Source organism: Odontesthes bonariensis, chromosome 10 (genome assembly GCF_027942865.1).
Source record: "Odontesthes bonariensis isolate fOdoBon6 chromosome 10, fOdoBon6.hap1, whole genome shotgun sequence".
Lineage (NCBI taxonomy): Eukaryota > Metazoa > Chordata > Actinopteri > Atheriniformes > Atherinopsidae > Odontesthes > Odontesthes bonariensis.
The window spans coordinates 22,943,768-22,968,900 of NC_134515.1; the positions used below are offsets into that span (position 1 = coordinate 22,943,768).

The 25,133-nt window shown below is 40.2% G+C and overlaps 2 protein-coding genes across 3 annotated transcripts in view; both read left to right on the plus strand.

Moving 5' to 3' along the window:
- LOC142390310 (sterile alpha motif domain-containing protein 10-like) overlaps nt 1–10,959 on the plus strand; it is a 58,816-nt gene extending 47,857 nt beyond the window's left edge. The window contains exons 4-5 of the mRNA XM_075475704.1: nt 2,165–2,305; nt 9,577–10,959. Of these exons, the coding sequence (XP_075331819.1) occupies nt 2,165–2,305; nt 9,577–9,599 (164 nt within the window). The 3' untranslated portion in view covers nt 9,600–10,959. The remainder of the gene's footprint in view (nt 1–2,164; nt 2,306–9,576) is intronic.
- Nucleotides 10,960–14,642: 3,683 nt separating this feature from the next.
- The window catches only part of znf512b (zinc finger protein 512B), a 34,315-nt gene continuing 23,824 nt past the window's right edge, over nt 14,643–25,133 (plus strand). Inside the window, exons 1-2 of one of the 2 annotated variants that reach the window (XM_075474672.1) lie at nt 14,643–15,770; nt 17,548–17,682. In XM_075474672.1, the coding sequence (XP_075330787.1) occupies nt 17,550–17,682 (133 nt within the window). In that variant the 5' untranslated portion in view covers nt 14,643–15,770; nt 17,548–17,549. Of the gene's footprint in view, nt 15,771–17,221; nt 17,250–17,547; nt 17,683–25,133 lie in introns of those variants that run through there. The other variant, XM_075474671.1, reaches the window with a different exon arrangement.

A 25,133-nucleotide genomic window follows, 5' to 3' on the forward strand; every position in this document is an offset into this window, starting at 1 on the left:
GGACCTGTCAGCGGAGCATTGCAATGATTAAAGGCAAAAAAAAGGATGACAGAAATGCAAATGATGCGCTGATGTTTAGATAAAGTAAATATGAAGGAATGGAATGATATGGAGAGATGGCTGCATGAATGATGGGTCTAATTACGCTTTGGGTGTCGTAAAGAGCTGCTGGAGGTATGATGGATTCCTCCTCTTTCTGCACCAGTGAAGGACACACTGAAGCTCACCCAGCCACAATACTCTGTTTGCGTGTCTGCACCTCCTTACATGCAAGTCCTTCACACTGTCTGTGTGAGTGCAGCTCGGTTGTAAAGGATGTTTACTGTAGGTAATGGTAGGGTCAACTGCCAAACTCTGTAATAAAACTTCACAGAAAACAGGCAAATGTGAATAATCTACTCTGTGCCAGCCTGCCGCTTACTGGGGGGCCGCAGAGCTCAGTGTGAACTCAACACCTGAGCCATTTATGTAAATTAAACTGTAAATCTATAAGCTCACCATTGTAAATGATCCATGTCTATTTGCAAAAAATTTCTTCGACACAAGCCATATGCAGACAACTAAATGTTCTGCAGAAGGATCATTTCCACAAGCTTGAAGACATGTTATGAGCCTGAAGACTTTTTTAACAGTGCCTAACCCTTAGAACTATGTTTTTTTCAAAGGATATAGCATTTAGTCATTTATGTTTTTATTTTGTGACATCAAGATGTTTAATTCTTTCTGGTCCTCATATATATTTATAGTTGAATTAATGGTAACAACAATATGCCAAGAAAAGTATAAGCAATTAGAGTAGCCATTTAAAAATTTTTTTTTTTTTAATTACAAACTAGCTTAACTTAACATTATAGTTGTACAACCTTTTTAACACCAAAATTGACAATTAGTAACAAATATGAACACAAAATCGTTTGCCCACCAGTAGCTTCGCTGAAGATGGCCAGTACTTTAAGTTTCTCCTCAGTCCTTTTTCAGCTTCAGACACCTGAGCACTTACACAACAAAAGCAGCACTTTTCTGTCTGCCACTAAAGATGCGAACCTTCATGGGTCAGCTTCCTAATATAACATAAAGGTCCCTTTTTTCTTATTTCAAATAAGAAAAGACGGTCCCTGTCTTTTAGAAACTGACAGCACAACAACAGAGATGCAGAATGATGAGACAGAATAAGTAATTTTAAAATTCAAACTGAAAATTTGAAGGTAAGGAGAGAGTCAGTTTCACAGGGGGCTTGTGGGTCAAAGTATCAGAGGCTAAGAGCTTCAGACTGCGGGCCGATGAAGTAGGAAGGGGACGTATTGAGTTGACATGAAGAGGTGGATCTGAGTGTACAATTTGGTGTGTAAATATGAAAGAGTAGAGAATTATGTTAAAAAATTTGGATAAACAAGGGATTTAAAAGTGAGAAGCAAATTCTAACGGTGATAAGTTCACTGATATAAAGACCTAAAAAGTCCACAATCCAAGAGTTTATTTTCAGGTTTATAAAACTAATGGGAGGCATTCAGAGGAGCAAAGAGAAACAGGCAACATCTATATCCAATGAAACATTCTAAGTGTACAAGAACTAATGAGAAGAAATAACAGGCAACAAGGAAACACTGGATCTAAACTGAGAGCAGCTGGGAAAATCATGCATTGCAAGATGGCTTGACTCATAAGTATGAAGACAATCTGGCAAGGAACAAAGAAAAGCAGGGAGTTTAAATACAAAGTGAGTTAAGACTGATTAAGCACAAGAGTGAAACATCTACTTTCTGAACACAGGTGTTATTTTAAATAGTCATGTAAGACAACATCTGGGACAATGTGTATTTTGTGTGTGCATGTGTTTATTTTCCTATTTAACTGTGAAGCCATTGAGTCCAAGACAAATTTCCCCAAGGGGACAGTAAAGTACATCTAAATGTATCGTATTGTGTGGGGGAAAATTAGCTCAGGGAGCAAAACTAACACTCGTGTATAGTGACAAAACATTTCAAGTAAAATAATTACTCTACTGACAAGACAGCAACATAAGTTTATTATAAAACATTTTTATTGTTCACCATTTGTCTGACTGAAAACTAATTTAAAGAGTCAGAATCAAATTTCAAAATCAAAATACTCTTTAAAGATGGATATGTTAGGTAACTAAACCCATTCACACCCTCTCTGGCAGGACGGGCATTGCTGCGTTTGAATGGGGAGAAGCTGGAGAGGATGGGAATCGTTCAGGAGACTCTGAGGCAGGAGGTCCTCCAACAAGTCCTCCAGCTGCAGGTCAGAGAGGAGGTTCGCAACTTGCAGCTCCTAAGCAGAAGTAAGTGATCGTGTAGTTTTCTGTGTTACTGTGTCTTTTGATTTGTTTGTGGTTTGTGCCTGTATTTGTTTGAGAAAGGGAACAATGAGGAGAAACAGTCGGACATGGATTTTGTCAAATTGACAGAAGTCGGAGACCGTGCATGCTAGCTGTGAGATACTTGGAATTGGACGTCCATGTGGTTGTATTGATGAGAACTCTTGATTTACTACACTGCCAGCCATCGCAGACCTGGATTCACTTGATGGGGCTTGTTACTTGGAAACATGTGTTTTGTTGTGGTGATTGTTGTAGGTTGGTGCTTTCTGTTGTGCTTCGATTGCCATGACACAGCAAAAATGAATGTGGAACTCAATTTTCGCTCCAATATTCCCTGGTTATTCTTTATCTTTCACCTTTTGCAAAGAAAAATAGAAAATAAATAGACTTTTTAACTATTTTTGGATGAATACTACTCACAGGAGGAAGCTGATGATCAGATGATGCGTAGAAAATAAAGAAAAAATAAAGAAAATTTTTATTTGTTTTTATTTCGAGCCAAACGCATGAGCACTCACTGTTTCCTTCAGGCACTGTGATCTTTAAGCCCATGACATATATATTCAGTTACAGCAGGAACCTTGTTGAGTACAGGCTTCAAATGAGATGGACTCTGCAGCATTTAAGGTGAATTGCAACAAATTGTAGCTTTAGTAGTTTCCAGTGTACTTCAACAAAATAGTTTGGATGTTTTAGAGCGTAATTTAGACCGTAATGTTTCAGCAAACTTTGGAAAAATTGCACAATTATTGTAGATTTACCTGCATTTTACACAGGTGCTCTTCACTAAAAATGAGTATTTAATTCAAAACAATGAAATTGTTTTGCTGTCAGCTGATCATTATGAGCTGATGGTGCAAGGGCTCACATAATCTGCAGTTACATTCATACAATTATGAATAAATGAAGTGGTCTTTATTCTTTGTAAGCTCACAGGCTTTCTCTCTGATCACGCATGCTGCTGATGTTGTTACTGTTTTTTAATTATTCCTACCCCCACAGGCTGCTATGACGTAAGTGCTGACAAATATATCTGTTAACCATCCTTTGGGATCTGGAAATGTCTTTTCAAGTCCCAAAGCTGTGTACGGAACCAGAAGTTTTGGGAGAGCTCCATAACCCCCGCAGCACTGATGAGATAACATAGATGGAGAAGGGTTTGAGGAAGAACGCCGATCTGGAACCAGTGAGCCAGTCCTTTCCATTTGCTCCTGACGTTCAGATGATGTCTAAAATTGTAAACCGTTTATCAGAGTCTATTTCAAAGCACCTTATAAAATTGTCAAAACAAAGCATTTTCCACCTTGACTCGCTTTGACCTGGTCAGCCAGAACTGGTGGCCACAGCAGGGAACCTCAGCCTGTAAATTGTCTCAGAGTGCTTGGGCCCATTTGAGTCTAGTTGAGTGATTCAAATGGGAACTGCATTATCTGGGTGTGTATTTTATCTCAACTGTTGAACAGATAACCGTGATGTTTTGCACAGACATCCATGGTTGTCAGATCTTTTCCTCTCGCACAACAATGACGTCCGCACTGATGATTCTACTGAAACATCTCAGTTATTGGAAGATTGAAGGTCTTGGAGGTCTGCTAGCTTTGCTGAGGACTATTAGCCTGTGTGAGACTGTGTTGAGAAAATATGAAAATATTTTTATGGGCAAGAGAGAAAAGATGTTCTGACTGGTAACTCAGATGATATGTGTGGACAGGCAATGGGATTAAGAAATTGAACGATGAGAACCAGAAGCAAGAAGAAAGAGAGACTCAAACAGTAGTTAATGCACATTAAGGTTTTGCACTCACAGTACTCCACCCCACCAACTTTTCTCCCTGAACGATATTCCTAATACGCTTACAACTCTGGTGCGATTTAGTGCAGCCGTCATACCACCTGTCAGGCCTGATTCATCTCCAATGGATTTACCAAAAATTAAATATTGATCTCACAATAACTTTTGAAACGAGGACGAAAACACAGTGATGCAGCTGAAATCTGATGTGAGTTTGTCTGTGATCTGAGCCATGACAACCATAACTAGGGTTTAAATTATTCATGTCGGGAGTGTAAAGTGCTCTCTTCAGTGATTCTTAAACTTTCACAAGCAGTAAGGGCTCCAGCTCCTTTCGACAAATAACATGCAACACCGATATGTGACACAATTTATTGGACGTTTGCAAAAAAAAGACCAGCTCGATTCGTAAGGGATGAGATGGAAGCTTTTCTGACCCATTCGAATTCTCCACATTCTGTTTATATTCAGAGTCGCCTTAAAATAGCTGAAGTAGTTTTCTTCTTCATTACAACACACATTACTACAAAATAACAAAGCAAAGACAAGTTGCTGGAGTTTTTTGCAAACTTACTTGATGAGAAATATTCGGCATATGCTGTTTTCTCACAAGATGACAACATTTCCTGAAGTCTTTAAATGAAACTTTATTAAATTTAATGAAAAGCAGCTCCGATTGCTTCAACTGGTATGCACCTCTATTTAAACGGATCATTTCTTTTTGGGGGTGTTCACGCATGCTGCTGATGTTGTGACTGTTTTTTTTTTTTTTTTTTTTTTTTTTATTATTCCTACCACCACAGGCTGCTATGACGTAAGTGCTGACAAATATGTCCGTGAACCATCCTTTGGGATCTGGAAATGTCTTTTCAAGTCCCAAAGCTGTGTACGGAACCAGAAGTTTTGGGAGAGCTCCATAACCCCCGCAGCACTGATGAGATAACATAGATGGAGAAGGGTTTGAAGAAGATTGCTGATCTGGAACCAGTGTGCCAGTCCTTTCCATTTGCTCCTGACATTCAGATGATGTTTAAAATCTTAAACCGTTTATTTAAAACGGTTAAATCATCTATTTAAAAGCACCATATAAAATTGTTTAAACAAAGCATTTTCAGCCTTGACTCGCTTTGACCTGGTCAGCCAGAACTGGTGGCCACAGCAGGGAACCTCAGCCTGTGGATTTGTCTCAGCATCTTGCAAGAACATGAAAAAAAAACACATGAAAAGAAATGGATTTATCAGACATGCCTGCTCGTACGTGTTTCTCAGATTAATGGTTGGAGAGAGACCCACTCGACTCCACTCTTTTCTCCCTCAGTGTCTCCGAGATCTGTAGTACTATATAGCGCATTCCCATGCCACCCAAAGACATGCATGTTAGGTTAAGTGGTGAGTATCCCTATCCAAAGTTTTCTCTAAATGTGGCTTAACGGCAGCTGGGATAGGCAGCTTTTGGACAGCGTAATTTTCATTCATCTCCAGAGTTTTCCTGAAGCCAATCTTCACACCATTGTCTTGTTGGAATGTCCTGAGCATTCCAGAAAAGCTTTTCCCTCAGAATTACACAATATTTTTCTGCATGCATCTTTCCATTTATCCCAATAAGTCTCTAAGTAGATGGTACCGTCATCATGTTTGACTTTAGGGATGTTATTAATAAGGTGTTGCCCAGTAGCTGGTTTGGAAATTGGGATTCTTTGTTTTGTTAGATCATAAGATTTAGCTTTTTCCAGTTTGTGAGTTGCTGAGGTGCCTTTTGGTTTACTCCCAGCTGGTTGTCAGGTGCCTCTCTGTGAGGAACATCTTCTGTCATTTGAATCATTTCAACAAAATACAAAAAAAATCTTATTGATCAATTCAATCATATGGTGGAGTATTGTGAGTCGACTTATCAGCAAAAAATAAGTATATTAGATGAGTTTAAAACATAAAGTGGAAAACTTTATAGTATCTCAGTCGGCATTGTAGTTATGGAGAGGAGAGAAAAGGAAGTGCACAAAAGGAGGACAGCTGCGGCTGGAGATGACATTTTTAACAGACAGAGATAAATACTGGGGAGGAAATTTGCTGATCACTGAGATATAAATAAATTAGATTGGTCAAGAGGTTAATGGAAGAACTTGGACAGGGAAAGAAAACTTGTTCTGACAGTTCTTTTATTTCATGGTTATGCGCCCCTAGTTTCCGTTCCATGTGAATCTGTCTACAGCAGGCTCCCCTGCTCAAAGCACTGAAATATCATTTCACACTCAGAGCAAAATTACATTACTCCTGTTGCAAATTATTGTTTGAAAGTGTTCGTCTCCACACAATAAGTAAGGCAGTAGAAATTGAGTGAATCAACCAAAAGGCTGTGCGTGACTGAAAGGGACTGATAGCTTTTGTGTTATGAAGTCCATACAGTAGGGAGTATTGAAAGCTGCATTTAGAGATTATCTCTGCGCTTTACTGGATTTACCAACGGAAGGAAATTTCTATTAAAGGAGCCCCCCACCAACACCACATAAGGCCCTTTCAATCCGAACAGTCGTATGGTCTATGTTTTAGGTGTCTTCTTCAGGACATGATAACTTAGGTTAGGCTAATAGGCTTGATAATCAGAGGCTTCACGATCAGTTCATTCTTCTTCTGTGTTTTGTTATAGTGTGTAGAGTCAAACATTATTAAGAACTGCTGTATACGTGGAAAACATTTCACAGCTTTTTGCATTTTTTTGTGCGTTATTTGTTTGTTCTATTCATTTTTCAGGATAGGTTTTGCCGTAGCTTCATACGTTCAACCAATGATCATTCACTTATCCAACCACTTATCCATCAACCAATTACTGTAAAATTATGCCACAGAAGCTTTCCCTCGTGCTGGGAAAGCTCCTCCTCAAAAGTATGAGCCAAAAGAAATAAATAAAAGAGGAGTTCTATTTGCTAAAATTGTCTGATGTTCCTGTGCAGAGACTAAAAAAGAGGGGGAAAAGCCTCCAGTAGTTTGAGAACTATAAAAAGGTTATTGCAGCCCATGGGCGCATATTCCATTTAAATTTTGGTGCGGGCAATAAAAGATATGAAAGATTTCAAGAGCAAATGTTGAGGGGGGCACTGTTGCTCCTTTTTCCTGTGCTGTCATTTAAATCCTCAGGTTTTCTCCTTGACTTTGACTCATCCACTTCTCTCATGGAATCAAAGCAATGCGTCTCTTAGACTGGACCTACGGTCCTTTCTAGACACAGAACTACCACCACACTAATCAGCATGACACTTCTGTTCTTAAGTTTCTACAGTTCTAAATGTTGAAGATGTCTATATTTCATAAAACTTATTGAAGATCAACAAACTTACCAGAAACTCTCTCTGAATGTTTTACTTGGACACAAATGTGATCAATAGAAGGCTTACATTAGCACTCATTTTTCACTTCTGACTCTCACAGGGGTTTCTCCACATCTGAAGACTAATGAAACCAATACAAATTGGAAATATTATTTTCATGTTGTGCTGTGTTTAAAAAAAAAAAAAATGAATGAAGATTAACATTTAGGCAAAGAAAAAAAAGTAAACAGATGGTAAACTATAAAGTATGAAGCACCCATCTTCTTTTTCATCCTTCACTTTGGTAACCATGGATATGTTGTGTTCTGGTCGGATAAATTGTATTCCAACAGTGATGGTGAAAATATGTGATTTGTCTTCCACGAGGAGTTTGATATTAGATTGCCCTGTCACTGACAAAGTTTTGGAACTTTGCACTTTAACTAAACCAAAAAACAAACCTTATACAGCAGTTACCTTTCGAAAAAGTTTTAAAAACTCAGAAGATAGAGACACAGTTGCTTATATTTGTGAGAGGGTTGAGTTTACATCAAAGAATCAAAACTGAATGCCAATGACTGGATGCTGTATAGACTCTAACACTCGAGGAGTCTCTTGTTTATCTCCTCCTGTACATAACCCTGTCTTTTTTTGTGCATGATTGTTGCATTTGAATTTTCAGACCCCAGACTTTGTGTTTTTATTGCTTTTAGAGGGCTGTGATGTTTATTTCAGTCAGTCAGTGAAAGGTGAGGCTGATGTCTCCCATAGCCTGGAGCCACAGCTTTTTGAGGGTAGTGAGAAGCATGCAGGGATTGTAACATCTGGTAATCTTTGGCATTGAGTATTCATATCAGAGCCAAGTGTAAGATCTGCCATCCTTCTTCTGCTTAGCCACTGGTTGTTTGTTTACCTGAATAGTAAACTGTCGGTGCCTCCTTCCTCGACAGCAGATAAAATTTTCATCAAAGTCAGTCTGTGCCTTTTTTGTTAAGCCATCTGCAATGTGTCAAAATCTTCACTAATTACGAAAAGCTGATGATGTTGCAAACAACCTCCATAGAACACCTGACCCTGTTCCACCATAAAAAAGGCATGTTGTCGGTAGCGCTGCAGTTGCTATGGGAGACCGTGTTGGTAACCTAGTTCTGAATCACTTCTGTGATGTTGCCCATCCTTGCAGAGCTTTACTCAAGAGCTCCATGTGGTGCCTGCCAGCTGAACTATAGATCTGAATTATAATATGAATGAAACTCCGAACATATTAGACAAAGAAGAAGGAGGAATGTGTCATTGCTCAGAACAAATACTGCCTTCTTGCTGTTTATCCCCCTTTCTTCGCACGCCTCTCCTCCTCTGCTGCACCTAGGCTTTGACAACTACATAGGAGCTCATTTAAACAAATTTCTATCAGAGGGGCAGCTCTACTTTTTTTTCTGTGCAAGCATCTAGTCACATGGCTCTCCATTCAGGTCCTCTGTTGCCTCCCAGTTCAGGTTCACTTCAGTGCCAAGCTGCATCTGTCTGTGTCTAGTAACAGGTGGTCCATCTTCCTTGGCTTTCAGGAGAGAAGGGCTTAGTGCTAAAATACCAGCAGACTGGGAGAGGAAAGTCTGCTTTCCCACTGACACTTGAGACCACTTGATTGCATCTGGTGTCTCAAAAAAGATATATATATATATATATATATATATATATATATATATATATATATATGTTATATAATGTACATTATGTGTACATAATGGTTTGTACACATATATATTATATATGTGTATAAACCATTATTCTGAGGAATTCTTAAGATTTTCATATTATACGCCTCATTAATCACAGTCATTGTCTTTTGCCTTTAATCCTTCTGATTTTTCAGTTGAACTTTTTGGTTCCTGAGGAATGTGTTGCTCTTTGACTGTGGGATTGTGGCTTTGGAGAGGATCTTGCATTAGAGGCTTAGCACACAGGAGTTTATGGTACATAAACAGTCATACGAGTCGTGAGAAATTTATTTCTGACTATTAGTCAGGGTTATAAAGTTCACGATGTGGGAACAATCGATTCCTGCTCTTTAACCTCTGCTTTCTGCGTCCATGTGAATCCTAATTATGCACTGCCTCTCTTCTCTCCCTTCTCTGCAGCCTCCTTTGGAAATTTCTCTTAGCTCATCCCTGGATCTGTTTGGCAGCCCTTCCCCTCGTCCCTTGTCACAATACGTCTCTAGGAGCCACGGAAGAGTTGCTGTCCTCGGATATGTGAACAGAGAATCGACCAGAGAAAGGGGAAAGGATGAGCCTGTAGGCCACATGCCAACTGGTCTGGAGGATTCTCATTCAACACAGCCAATCTGGTTTACAGACACTTAGACTGAGACAAAGCTCTGTTCAGGGCAGGGATATCCACTGTAACATAATGATGCAATGAAAGATTCACTTTCCTAGTGATGATTTAGACCTGGCGCTGGCTCGATCATTGCAAATCTCCTTTTGGTTTCCTGCCTCATTAGGAATGCGACTGAATGGGCAGCTTTAGCAAAAACTTGAGTATGTTCAGGAAATTTACTCATAATTCCTTGAATTATGGTACAAGCACAGATTTACATGCAGTGTTACTATTTGGACATTGGATTCAAAGCATAAAAAATATGAATTTAACTGTTTAAGCTGAATGTCATTCCCACAATAAATCTTTTGTATTGTAACTTTTCTGCAGTATGTCAGTGAGAAATTACACATATATCTATATAGATATATATATATATCTATATATATATACAGTATGAGTGTGGTAGAGTAAAATACACTTAAATCTGTGTATACTGTAGCAGTACTGTAGTCGTTTAAGAATGAAATGGATCAAGGGGGGCCAACAGAGTCAATGACTGACTTTTTATGCTTGATAAAGCAATAATTCATATGATGATAAATAAAGATGACAAAGAAATATCTGGTTTGTATGGAAATCATTTTTTCCAAGTTTGGAGTGTCTGTAAAGGAAACTACTTTGTATGTGCAACTGTGTACTTTATGTCATCTGTCACACAGAGATACAAGAAGAAAGGACAAGCCTCTGTGGAATTATGTCCTGTTTCTGTCCCTGATGTGACACTGAAATTTCAGATGCTCAGAAATCAAAATAGCCAACTATGACAGCTACCCAAATGCAGGTCTCTGAAAGGGACTGCAGCCCTCAACCTTGGGTGGGACTCAAAGCAGCAGCAGACAGCTTTGTATGATGATGATGTTGCGCCACATCAATAATAAAGTATTAAACACTTCCAACAAACAAAACCTCCCCATCTAACGTCCCTCCATCTGTCTCTTGATAAGGCGTGTTTGGGTAATGTGAGTAACCGACTGTTAAAAGGGAGAAAACACGCTGTGTTAATTTTAGATCACCTGATGTACTGTAAATGTCTACGCTTTTGGTTTACATTGACTGATGATTGATGAAGTGATTGACATGCAAACAAGCAAAGCTATATGATATCTGTCTGCTTTACAGATACAAGGGCATATGTATGTATGGAGTATAACGAAAGCTGTCTTTTTGGAATAAACTAATTGAGAATCAGTGCTGTTTTTTGGGGGTGTCGGGGTTGCAGACCCTGAAACTCGAGAAATAAGAACTCTGACTGAGAAATAAGTATGAATTAGCAAAGAAGACAAAATTAGAAGGAAAAACTCTCCAAAAACAAACAAAAGTTGACCTTTTATTCATATTAGAACAAGAAATTGCATACTTACTTATATGAACACAAACTGCCTCTCGCTAAAGCAGTTTTTCAAAAGGTTTGTCAAAACTTGAGTGTTCTAGTCGGCAGTGCTCCCATCACTTAATGTGACTGGATGCCAGGGACCAGAAAAAAAGTCAGGGGTTTTTATACTTGTGAAATGTGAAAACATGACGCCAAAACAACCAAAGCATGTGAGCAGAAATACAATAAAGGAACACAGTCACGTCTTAAAATGTGCAGCTCACTGAATGGAGTTGCATCTTTTCCCAATAGAGCAGTTCAGTCTCAGACTGCAGGTTTACTTGTGGTTCCTAGAGTTTCCCAAAGTAAACGGGAGGTGAAGCCTTCAGCCATCAAGCTCCTCTCTTGTGGAAGCAGCTCCCTGCTTGGATTTAGGAGGCAGAAAATGTTCTTTTGGATAAAACATATGGTTAGGGGTGGCATGGGTAAGGCTGAGCCATCCTTTTAGATATGCTGCTTTGGGTCAAAGCTGCTGGGGGACCACCCATGATGCACTAAGCACCCATCCTCATTCTGCTGTCTTTACTTTCCATGTAAGTACAGTAAATGCCACTACTGTTTGTGTTTGTGTCTCTTTCTCGTCCTTCCCCCTGCCCAACAAGTTGATTGAATCCCTTTACTTTCTGTGTAAAGTGCAATTAGACCTACGTAAATCAACATATTATGAAATATTATGGTGAAACAAACTTATTTGCATAAGTATTCTGAACAAAAAAACAGGCATCCTTAAATGTGCACTCAATGTGTGCATGAGACATGGAAAAATTGTGTTTTTTCTTGAAGAATACATACACTGTATTTTTATGGACAGATGTATAATTGTAGTGATAATATTAGTCTGTGCGTTTTACCAGCGCTCTATCTACAGGAGTCCTTCAGCGTCTTTATTACATGAACAAACTGTGAAACCCAATGGTTTGTTTAAAATGCCACAACAGCGATTAACCTCAGGGGTCCTCACCTCAAATCCATAATCTCCAGAATTCTATCACAACCAAGAAAGGTTGCTCCCCTCCCATGCTGCAGGTACTTGCTCTTCTCTCTCACTCTCACTTTCTGCCTTCGGTTCATAAGCAAGTTTGAAAATGGATTTCTGAGAGAAACACTTCTAATCTAAAGCCAAATACAGACGGTTCATTCATACAGCGGTTATTGCATATTGGTTTCACACTACCCCTCAAACTTCCATCTATCTGTCGCTGTCATTCGGGGTCCCAAGTCACGACTTTAACTTATGGAATGCAAATCAGTGTTGCCTAAGTAGACACAGACTTTGTCTCTCTCTGACACTCTTAACACACACACACACAGTCTCTGGGATCCAATTACTGAGAGACATGAAGCATCTCACCTGTTGAAATCAGGCCACATGTATGATAAACAGATTCAGTGAACAGTGACCTTCTCAACCTTGACAGAGAATAAATCTGTGGAGCAGATGGTTGGACACTGAAGTTAATTGGGGACTGTTTACTATTAAGTATCTATTTCCCCCCTTTGTGTGGCATTTGGAAATGGGCAATTTCTTTTGAGAAAGCTTTCGTGACTATTCCCCAAAATACTCCAATAATGGGAGTCTTCATTAAGCTTATTTATCTTTATGTGCTTGTGACTCTGATGACTCTGATCAGCTGTATCTCCATCCTCACACAGCACTTAAATTGAATGAGAAACACACATCGTCGTCTCTCATCAACTACCGTCAGGCGGTCCTTTAAAAGCCAGTTGAAAAAAAGCTAGTGAAGTTGCTTTGATGACATAAACAGCTGAAGACTGTGATGGTTTTGGCTAGCAGACAAATGTTAATATCAAGAATCTCTATATACATAACATACATGAAGCATGTAAGCAGTTAAAAAAGGGTGTGTGCTCTCTGAATTTTGATAGGAAAGGTCAAGAGACAATACCATGAACTGCTGGATGGGCTCCTCTGAGCTTTCAAGTAAGCAGACAACTCCACTCGTCCAGTTTTGAAAACCGTTAAGTAACATATTGCTCACTCAGCAGGGAAGGAGGAGAAACATGAATCACTACCATAGTCTTAAGGATTAATCATGGGTCAAACAGTGCCCTGTGTAAAGTATCTATCAGCTGCCTTACCAAAACACACAAAAAGAAGGCAGGAGCCAGATTTAACTCAGATCACCTTGACATACTGTGTTGGAGAATGGCAGCTGTCACTCAGCTGATAGTCAACCCAGGCCTCCCCTCTACTGGACCAGTCTGTCATGAACCAGCTGTGACTGCCCTCAAGTCTTAATGAACTCATCAGAGATATCCCAAATGTATTTGTACTACCACACCACTCAGCCAGAGCAAAACAAACCACACATTTGGACGTGACAGATGCTTCAGGGGCCTCTGTATTGAATACGACTGGGGATGCTCTATGAAATCATAGAACTGCACTGCCCCCTTGTGGAAGATGCATAAACCAGGCAAACCTTGCCTGTACACAACGTGTTTGTAAGCTTTTGTCAGCTGTTGCTGCAACAACAACAACAACGAAAGCATTAACGTTTTATATGGTCTAATGCAGTTATGACAGCTGGATCAGTGTCATTGCATGTGTTTATATACATAAGCATAGCACAGGAGTCAATGAAAAATGACTTTTTGGGACTATGTCAAAAAAGTTGATGTAAAATTTTGATCCATCAGTTTTATTAGTGTTTTATTTTTTCATGTCTTTATGAGGTAATTCATTAATTTCACGAGTGGTATGATGAACCTCTTAATGCGCAATGTAAGCATCGCTTAAGTGGCATGATGTTACAGTGACAGTGAACCTTATTTCCTTTTGGTGAAAAAAAAAGATAATATATAGAGCTACACTGCCCTCTACTGGCAACGCTTAAAACTGTTGTCATACATAAATTACATCATGGTTTTAGATCATTTCCACTAATAGGAAATATCAGGCCATGGTGACTGGCACCAATCAAAGACTAAGAGAGTCCCTCTGTTGTTTTACTAAAACTGAGTGAGGTGGCAATGATGCCATGAATGATTCATTAAGTGGGCTGTGATGTGAAAAAGATGTAGGCCCACACCATATGTGAAACATTTATTATTAGCCGTGTTAAACGGGCAAAATGCCAGCAAGTGCACATAGCCTGGAAGTAGCTTGCGGCTACAACAATTACAGACCCAATATTGCACTGAATGTGGGGCGATGTGCTGTTAGCCTCCATTAACATCAACAGGATTAATAGCTTGTGCACGAATGTTGACCTTGAATTTTGGGAGTCTATTGTTATTTCAGGAAAAGGTGGATGTGATCCTTACTGCTTGAGCTCGGTTTTCCATGTGGAAAACAAGAACATGTTTTTTTGCCTTCAGCTAAGTATGTCCAGTCATTTTTTTTTTTTTTGGCACACTGGGTATTCCAGGGGTTTTCTGGAGAATGTGACAACAGCACTGGCCTATGACAAGTAGAGTTGTCTGCATAGACTAGACTACAGACATTTCGTCGGACTTGATAAAGCCCAAACACAGTACGACGAAGGACACATGGGCAGAAACATTTAGCTGGAACTCGCGGTAGATACTTTGCGAGGGCTGATATTAGGAATTTAAGCCCTGACCCTTTTTCGTCAGGCAGGAGCGACGTTACGTCGGAAGAGTAGCCGGAGCCGGTGTTGCGCGACTTTATTAGCCAGCAACCCCACTATTATTCAGCTCGAAATAGAAAATAATAACGCGAGAGTTTGTAAGTTGCCTCAAGACTGTAGTTGCAACTGTCAAAGGTGGAGTGGATACGCGCATGACCCAACACACATTACTGTAATACTGTACACGGCCGCCGAGATAATATCCGTATAAAATACCGAAATAATCTCGAGGTAAGGAGCCGAGGAGTTAACCAAAACCGACCGAGGTTCGGCGTTTCTGCTGATTTTTCCTTCGCTTCGTTTTCTTTTACTCTAACCGACAGTGTCGAAGCCGTCGACATTACTGCACTAAACATATTTTTGTGCCTCCCTTTCGCTCCAGCCAGCGCAAGGATTTTTTTTCTCCTCCTTCGCAATAAAGTCGCCATTTTGCTTCACTGCCTATATAAACCATCCCGTATTCTAATATTTTTCATCAAGGAGTTGGGGACCTACCCGTCTTTCCTGGCTATTTCTGATATTTCTGGAGTGTCTAAGGAGAACACAGAGGTTGGAGAAGAGAAGTGCCTCGTGGTATACATATTAATACAGGAAAGGAGGGGGGGCAAGGCATTTGGAAACTGGAAATAAGGTGAAAGTATCCTGGACTTCGTTTAATGGACTGACAAAATTGTGATTTCTGCTCTCCTGCCCTGCTCTGTTGTTTTTTTTTTTTTGGCCGTCCACCGGGTCACCGCCAGCGGAGTGGAAGTACAGGACAACGGTGACGACTGTCCGCTTCCATCCAGGCCCCCCCCCAACCTCAGTCAGACCGGTCCTTGACGCACAGCAGGTGTGATTGCCATGTAACATAACATTGGTGGAAATACGCCCACTTCGGTGCCTGTCTCCTGACCCCTTCCTCCCTCACGTGGGTGACCCGGGGCCACCCGGCTCCTGGTGCTGGGTGACTGCTTCAGTTCAGGTAGGTGTGGCCGGTCAAGAAGAAGAAGAAGAAGAAGAAAGTGGAGCACTTTTTTTTTTTTTTCGTATTCACTTAAATATGCAAATATAACCTTGTTGTAGTTGACAAACACAGCATGGCAGCGTGCCACGTGCAGTGTAAAATACTCTTTTCCAGGTTTGTTTGTCAGCAGATTGTGTGAGATGTGTGTGGGTGTCACCGGGTGTCATTGTGTCTAGCTAAATCTGTTTTAAGGGCTGTCTTGAAATTGTAGAATCCCAACTGTGAAAAACGGTGTTGGATTGTAACTAAGAGCAAAAACCAAACAATTGTTCCTGGATACGGTCAGAGGCACTTGTACTTTGCTTGAGCTGTTTCTTGGGATGCCACTTTCTACTTTCACTCTGCTACATTTCAAAGGGCAGCACTACACTTTTTATTTAATTTCGTAACATCTTCTTTGATTGCTTGAATTACCAGTTACATTATAAATGTATATTATAAAAAACAACTTCTGGGATTTATGTCATTTTAAAGGTTGAGCTACTCGAGAGTTTATATAAAATACAGCTTTAATGAACAGTCTGTTAATCAGTTGGTCAACTGACAAGGAAATTGGCAGCTGTAGCTATGTTGATCATCCCTTTAGAGCACATGTGAGTACATGTCTCTGTTTTCAGTGTATTGACAAACAAACAAATACACAAAAAATGCTCACAAGCAAACTTCTGCTGTGAGGGCTTTTACTTTTAATAGGTTTGGGTGGCTACATTTTTCCTGACTGTACTTAGTTGCCTAGTTTTAGCAATGAAACTGCTAACTGAGATTTTTCTTTTAAATTTTTTTTTTTTTAACTCCCCTTTTTAAACTAAAGGATGCAAGATGAACAGTTTTCTTATCAGGAAATACATAGTGCTGTACAGAGGTGACTATCAATACTCGCAGAAGAGTTGAACACAGAAACACCGGTTTCTAAAGCAAGTTCCTGTGTTAGCGCGAGTTCCTGTTTGTGTTTATGCCTACATTTCAGCAGCTCGTATCCTCCGGCAGGTTGAACAAGTCCTTAAACAAACTAAATTCGCACTGAGATAGATGAGCCAATATTGGCCAATACATAGTCAATGCACGACGTGCAGACGGACACTGATTGGCCCCCACTGCGAGCCTTTGTGTGTTGTCGTAATTTATTGGAAGAGTGACATAAACGTGTGCTAAGAGAAAGCGTGTTGGATCGTAATCACTACCACTTAGCATAATTGGCTATTGTCAGCCTCCGTTCATTAGACCGTTCCATGCTAATGGGCAATGAAGGTTCGGAACAGAAAGCCCGATTTTGACATGTACTGTAGGCATAGTACGGCTGATGACACCACAGACTTTAAAAGTGCTTCATGGACTTTGATGGATCTTGTATCTAAAGAAAGGAGGGAACGCTGCTTCTACTCCACGCCCTCTCTTTGACTCACCTTTTGGCTAATGGGCAGAGCATGAAGTTAGTGTGTAAGTGAGAGTATTGATTTTTAAATGAAACAAGGAAGGTCACACCCTCATTATCGCTGCAGATGATGCATGTGCCTCCGCTCAGATAACCTTCAGTCCAACAGCATGATGGCGGACATGAAGAAACTGAATTATAGAACAAGGAGGCAGCATTATCACAGTCTATTGATGTAATGGAGTGCTAGTAATGTGTTGACACACAATGAAGGCAGATTAATGAGCAGCAGAAAACATCCGGGCATTGCCTGTAGACATATACGTCTCCCGTGTGTTTGAACCCCCTCGTCTACTTTTGCAGGCATGGAGATCCCAAGTGGCCCCAGGCTTGGGAAGCTGTCCTCATCAGGCCTGCCAAGGGGCCGCAGCACCAAGCACGGACATCCCCAGGAGTTTGTCAGGACTACGTCAGGCCCTGAAAACAACAACAAACATCGTGAGTGAAGAGCTGCCGCATTTGGTTTTAATATTGTCAGTGAATTGAGCTTTTGTTGGTAAGACCCAAGTTTGTTCCTAAATTGATTCCAAGATTAATTCCAAGTGGTGAATAGCTACAACAATATGAAACACTGACACAAACGGTGTTTCATGATTGCACTACACAAATATACTTGTGCTCTCCAGCACTGGCCGATGTTTTATCATTTTAGGTTAGTTGTTCAGAACACCTGTGTTGTTCCACCAGGACTTTATTACCCTACTATGCATCGTCATCTTTTTTTATAATATATATATATATTTTATTTAGAATCAATGCTTCCAGGCTCAATGTAACTCTACCCGTCTCGCCACAGAAGGGCCTGGAAACTACAACATTTTTCCAGGGACGGCCTTACAGTTAGAAGAAAAAAAACAAATCAACAAGTATTGCCAAGCTCTGACATGGGTGAAACCCCAAGCCATCTGGATGGAGACGGAAGATTTTGGAAAGTGGAAGTCAGACAGGGGAATTATTTTTCAATCCAATAACCAGCGGATCTTTGTTAATAGCATCAGGCAGCCTTGGAAACGGGGGCCTGTTCTAATATGACCCAGTTGTTTTGGTTGCTGCAAAATAGCCCGGCATGCCCAGACACACGGCGCACCAACCCTCGCCGAGGTCTTTGAGTTGGTTGTCATTCTGTGTTTTTATTGTGTTTTTTTTCAGTGGGCTCGTGCATGTGACCTTGTTTGTGCTTAGTTCTTATGCACATTAATATGAAGCTTATTTTGCAAGAAATAACTGATTGTGCAGCAAAACCCAGGACACACAACGTTTCGAAGCCCTTATTTAAATGTACGCTATATCAGTGTTGATTTTCAGCCTCATCTGGTGTTTGGCAGCATGGCACCGGTTCAAAATATGCTCTCTAACCTCTCATTGCATGCAGGCTAATGTGGTATTTTGCTCTTGAAGTATTTATTTTGGTAGAAGACGATTAGTCGATTTGAATGACAGCGTCTTCCCTGCAGGCCCTCAAAGTCTCGTATTTTTTCTTACATTTTATTTTATTACTCAGTAAACAAGACGAGTTTATAAATCAATCAGTGGAGGGTTAGTGGTTGTTTCTGCCGTTTTGAGACTGGAAGTCCAACAAATACTCTAAACTCAGCTTCTTTGGTAAGTCCAGCTGATGATTGTGACTCAGTGTATGTGTGTTTTAATAATGTAACTGCGGGCGATGGATTTATGGGACTTTTTCAGGTAACTTCATACTTAACTGTCTCTGCGTGCGTTTCACTTTCTTTTCCAACGGTCGATCTGCTTTAATTCACCTGTAGCTTCTCACAGCTTCTCACAGATTCTGATGCTGTAATGATGTCCGTGTTTTTAATATTGCGAGTCGTTTTTTGTGTGTGTGTGTTAGGGACAGCCTCCGGCATGATTAGACTGCACAAGATATGGATCTACATTCCACTCTGTTGTTGTTGAAGACTTGTCTTGTTTGGTTTGGAAAGGTTATCGAGTATCACCTGAGGTTTCTCCTGCCATTAAGGAGACTAAGCTGTTGACGTTGGCTGTGGAGTTTAAAGTTTAAAGTTATCATGAGGCTGTATGATTCTCTAAACACCTGCAGCAACCCGAGGGGGAAATGTGTGACTGCTGCTTCTCTCTCTCTGAATGTAATGCAGCAGTACACGTTGATTTACATGCTTATTAGATGCTATTTTTCATTTGAGGAAAAAAGCACTAAACATGAATGATGTCCAATTCACCACCCAAGAACTAGTGTGGTGTATGATTCACTCCTCTTCAGCTAAGGCTTAAGGTATAAGGTGTTTGTTGACTGACCTGAATTTCTTGTTCAATCAGCAAAACACCCAACTGTTTTACAGTGAAATGATTCGTCAGTAAGATAGCTTTCTGTATCTTGCTCGCTTAAATCTCAACAGCCTTCGAGAGTTAAGAAATTTTGTATCGCTAATAGTAATGAGCTTTGCGCTAACCGGTCTACCCCTCTGAAACAAAAGCATCAATGTCTAAGGCAGGCTGGAGGCTTTTCAGTTCTCGGTGTAGGTCAGTTGTGCATAGTGTGTTCTTTCAGTGTGCTCCTCATTATCTGCCCTCATCCCGCTGTTAGTTTTCAGTCTCCACCCCATGTCCAATGATAGTTTAGGCTGCTACATGTTGTTGTGATATCAGTTCTCATGTTCATCTATGAATCTCGCCGACAGATCCTTTACATAATGCAGCAATGTGAAGAATCCCTGTCTCACTGGCTGTATGTGGCACTAGCACTTTCCTGAAATCCTTCCTGCTTACACATGAAAAGAAAAGCTAAAAATTGAGTGTTGTGGTTGAGTGGTAACCGTGCCGCACCAAAAACCATCTCTGGGGAGGATGTGTGGTTTATGCGGGCGACCTGGCCTCTTAGCGTTTGTCTCTTTCTCTGTCTTTCTGTGAAAATACATACAAATGTATATTTCTTTTTACTGATGACATCTTGTTTGAACTCAGTTATGCCTTTTAAAAAAATAATAATAATTATATATATATAAAAATAAAGTTGCTATATTGAATGCTGTTGACAAGCCGTGAGATTGGGCCTGAGATAAGGGCCTTGCAAACATTAATGGAAATGAGCTGTTCCGTACTCTTCATGAATACAGGATACTCACTACTGATTGAGTGTAGTTTTTTATTTTTTTTTTATGTGTTTGTCTGTGTGGAGGGTGGCGGAGGGGGGGTGTTAGCTTACTGTCCTCTGCCTCTCGTTGGAAGACGCTGCAGTCAGGTCGCCCAACACGTCTACGTGGTCGGACTGGTTAACACTACATTCTGATCTTTTCAGCACTGTGTCGTCTTTCTTTGTGCCTGCAGCACAGACGGTCGTGCTCAAAACTCTCTTCCACGTTAAAAAAAGTTTTTTCTCACAAGGTTGTTAGATTTTTCAGTAGGTTGTTTTTTTTTTTTTTTTTTTTTTTTTTTTTTTTTTTTTTTATTAAGAAAAGACACAAAAGAAGCCGCCAAATATTTGATGATTTTTTTGACTCAGTATGTTGCGTGAAGAGGAAGGGCCGATGTCGTACGTGTGGGAGTTAAGAGAGTGGGACTCAGTGGGAGTCAGCCGGTTGTGTGCAGCTTTACAGTGAAATGAGATTTCTCCAATTTAGATCATTTTAGAAAAAAAAAATATATATATATATATATGGTTAATGCGTTACCAGATATATTTGGGTGCCCTTGAAAATCGCTGAGTGGCCTACCTTAATGTAATCTATGTGTGGGAAATGACTTTTAGCTGAACTTTATTTCTTCACAGAATCTGGCTAACTTAACAGTAGCATTCAATCCAATTGTGAACGTGTTAAGGATTTAAGGTAAGGATTTTCTGCAGTGCTTACACGTGCACTTGAAAGCAGAAGATTCTGCTGGAAATGCGTTCTCACAACTATAAATACTGCAGAGTGGCTCCTGCATTACAGCACACAGAGGGTAGGATGTAATGCAAAAAACATGCTGGGGAAATTGCGGCATTTAGTTCACAGCACTTATAAAATGTCAGATGAGGCTTCCTACTTTTGTAGGCTGTTCGTGTTTAGATATCAGTCACATATGTGGTGGGATACATCTGCAGTATTTATGAGCAAGTAGAAAAGCATGCTACATTACAGCAGAAGTTCAAATCAGCATGGAAGTTTACTCGTTGGAACATTGCTGGCAAGCACACACACGGTCTAACTCGCTGGTTAAATAATGTGAGCAAGAAAACCCCCTTAATGAAAAAGTTTCGGAAACAAAGGTTTTCACATTCAGCCCATCCAGAACACGTCTGGAAAACGTGAGGCATGCCGTGCAAAAGTGGGAATAGCTTGTTAGCTGCAGCACATTTCCTTGTAGCTCGAGCCAGTGCTGTCACATAATCCTCTCTGAGTCTATCTTTATGCTCATGCACGGTGTATTTCATTTAACTTTTACTACTTCGCTTCAGTTACAGAACTGTTTCTGTTTTTCACAGACTGCTTTGACGCTGTTCAGGTCCAATCTCATCAATTTCCTTTTCTTTATTGTTACCTGCAATATATCTGCAACCTTTTTATTTTCCTCTTCATTTTCTTACTTCTTTGTTTCCTATTATTTTCAATGATTGATACATCTCTCAACATGTGAGCTTATCTTATCGGTCACATAATTTTAGGCCGTCTGATATGTTATTCATTGATTGATTTGTTTTATTTGGTACATTTCCCAACAGATACCAGCTTATTGTCAGTATTCTGACAGTTTACGCTACCTGATCAAGATGAGCTATGAGTAGCTTATAACCAAGTCATCCCGTTAGGCCAGTTTAATGTCTCTTACGTAACGACCAACCTTCATTATGTAGGTTAAAAGTTGAGAGGCAGATTTAATACCTCTATAACTCTATCTAATAGTAGAATAGTTTATTGTGTCAGGTAGGAAATATAGATCTGTCAGAATTGACTTTGCCTCTAATGTCCATTTTGCTCTCTCTGTGGACGAAGCTCTTGAAAGAGTCACAATTCATTATATTTTCCACAAAAAAGCATGTTTGTCTGAAGCTATTTGCACCCAAAGAATAACAAATCTGTGTTTCTTTACTTTTCTTTTAACGCTACCATTGTGATTTAAATGACCTGTAGAAAATGATTTATCCACCATTGAAAAATTCGAGGTAATTCCAAACTTTGGACGTGACTTGTGAAATGCACATGCGTTCCTTTATCACTTAAAAGTACTGCACGCATGCACATTGTGTCGACCCGAGTGTATCTTGGCTAACGTAAACTGTGACAACGAGACTCGAGCTCCCAGAGAGGGCAGAGACGTATTTTCCTCTTTCCCTCTCGTGCAATGTTGACCCCACCGCTTCTACTCGTCATTTTTCTCAGCTCAGCCACCCGTTCCTTCAGTGGGCACTGAGCCCTGGTAGCACATGGCATGCAGTGAACTGCAATATATCAACTCAATTATCTTTTGCTGGTGTTGCAAGTCATACCTTTGGGATTTCTGAATACCTTAGCCATGTGACCCAGTGTATGTGCCCGCAAACACGTGGGTTCTCAAATGAGAGTTCTGTACTCCGACTGGAGGACCTTCCTTTTGAGCCCACAGCTGCAATTTGCTGAACCTCCATATTTGTCTATATTTTCATCAGTCTCTTGCTTTTCCACTCCATATACCCACACGTCCTCTCACTTATTTGCTGAACAATTCCTCATGCATAGTTGTTATTCCTTTCTACATGCTCCTCTTCCAAACTCCTCATCCCTCTTTTGTTTTACTCATCAAGCGTTATTATCAGCCACCGTGACTCAGCCTCTTTACTTTCTCTAGTTATAAAGTGAAGAGTTGAAACTTGATTCTGGGTATTTTCTCAGCTTGGCGCTACATCTTGTTTTAAACGGGGTCCTTTGAGATACTTTTTTATTTGGCAGGCTTTAGGATGGCAGATGACACGGAGCACAGAGAGGTAGCTAAGAGAGACGGTGAGTCATTGTCCATAAGGAAGACGCACAAACAGTCTCGAGCAGACAATGTCCGTCTGGCTCTCGTATACGGGACTGTATGCCCTGCTGCATAAACACAGGCTGTTTTTTTTTTTTTTTTTCATTTGAATATGTAGATTTGAAATATTTGTTGCCACTTGTCGTAAACTCCACCATGATCTGCATATGCAGTAATCTTCTCCAGTCAGCCTTGCATTTGAAAACATTTAGCTTGCTCTGCTGTCAGCTTAGCTTCCCCAACAACAACAACATCATCATCCTCTTGGAACCGCACATATGTGGCCAGCCATCTGAAGATGTTCAGATGGAAAGTGTCTATACACACTGTTGTCTGGGGGCCCAATACAGAAGATTTATAATATCACGAAGCATAGAGTTGATGTGAAAAGCTGTAAAATCAATAAAGGTACTGTGAGTCACCAAAATTATGTGGCAGAAATATCAGGCATGTCCTCACTTCTTTGATTTGTCTGCCTTACTTGTGGTTTAGTGGTGGTTGTAAACCAATAGCCATCCTCGGTTCTGTGCAGTGAGCCCTGGCCTTTTATACAAAGTTATTCCCTATACAGTGGTTTAGACCACTGAGAGCTATGGAAGTAGTTTTTCATTAGGACGCTCACTGTCTGACATTAGCGACTACTTTTAAAACTTCTGTGGGGAGAAAACCTCCCAGTCCGAGTCTGTTTATTGCTTCGACACAAAGTAGTGCAAACCTAGGAATAAGCTGAAGGATGTAGAGAATAGAATGGAGTACCCCTTCATTTGTCTCTTAATGGGGAAAATGACATTGTTACAGCAGTACAGGGATAGACCAAATACTGAAATGAAATTATTCAAAAATTAGAAATAAGCATACAAGATTAGACACAACAAGAGATAAGTACACACAAAATATGAAAATATAAGTAGCAGGTCTGAATGTAAGAGTGACCAAACGCTGCTGCTTCAGCGGACTGATGAAGTATTAATGTTAAGTGTTTCTTGTCTGAAAAGGACTTACTGTAATTCTACCACTAACTCGTCGATCCAGCAAATGCAAAAACCTGCATCAGACCTATTACTATTTATTACTATGTACTATTTATCCCCATTTACTGATGGCACACTGCATCAAAAGAGACACATAAGGGCTGAAAGCAGGTATGTGCCCAAACACACGATATTTACATCCCCAGTTCAAAAACAGTCGGGATGCTGTGTAAAAGTGTAAATAACAGAATGCAATGATTTGTAAAACTGAAAAAATAATGTTTTACTCGCAGTAGAACAAAGAAAACCTCTCACATGTTGAAACTGATGCATTTGACTATTTTATTTAAAAATATTAGCTAATCTTGAATTTGATGGCGGCACATGAAAGGTGTGGACCGCAGGCAGGGCCAGTCCGGGACTCTTGTGCTACGAGGACGGGCCGCTGTAATAAATGCAGTATGTAGTTTAGCATCGTCTTGCTCAGATATACGAGATCTTCCCCGAAAACACGCATCGTGTTGATGGGAGCGCATGTTGCTTTAAAAGCTGGTACGTGCCTTTCAGCGTTGATGGTGCCCAGATAAGGTCGCAGTGTTTCTGGATGATGTTCCCATGTGTCTTCTCTACATCACAGAGCTTTAAGCTGCATTTGATGGTGACACGGTGGAGTGTGCTCGCAGACAATGATTTCTGGAACTATTCCCGAGCCTGTGCAGAGATTTCCATGGCAGACTCACCACTGTTTTTAATGCAGTGCTGCCAGAGGGCCAAAAGATTATCCAGGCAATATAGACTCTTTTTTTGGGCTGCGTCTAGTGCACACAGAGATGTCTCAGGATTTTCAAAGTCTTTTGATAATATCAAATACTGTAGATGATGGAAGATTCTCAGTCAAAGGCAGTTTTTTTTTTTTTTTTTGCTGATTGCTGAACTGCTCTTTTTTTTTTTTTTTATATCCAGTTA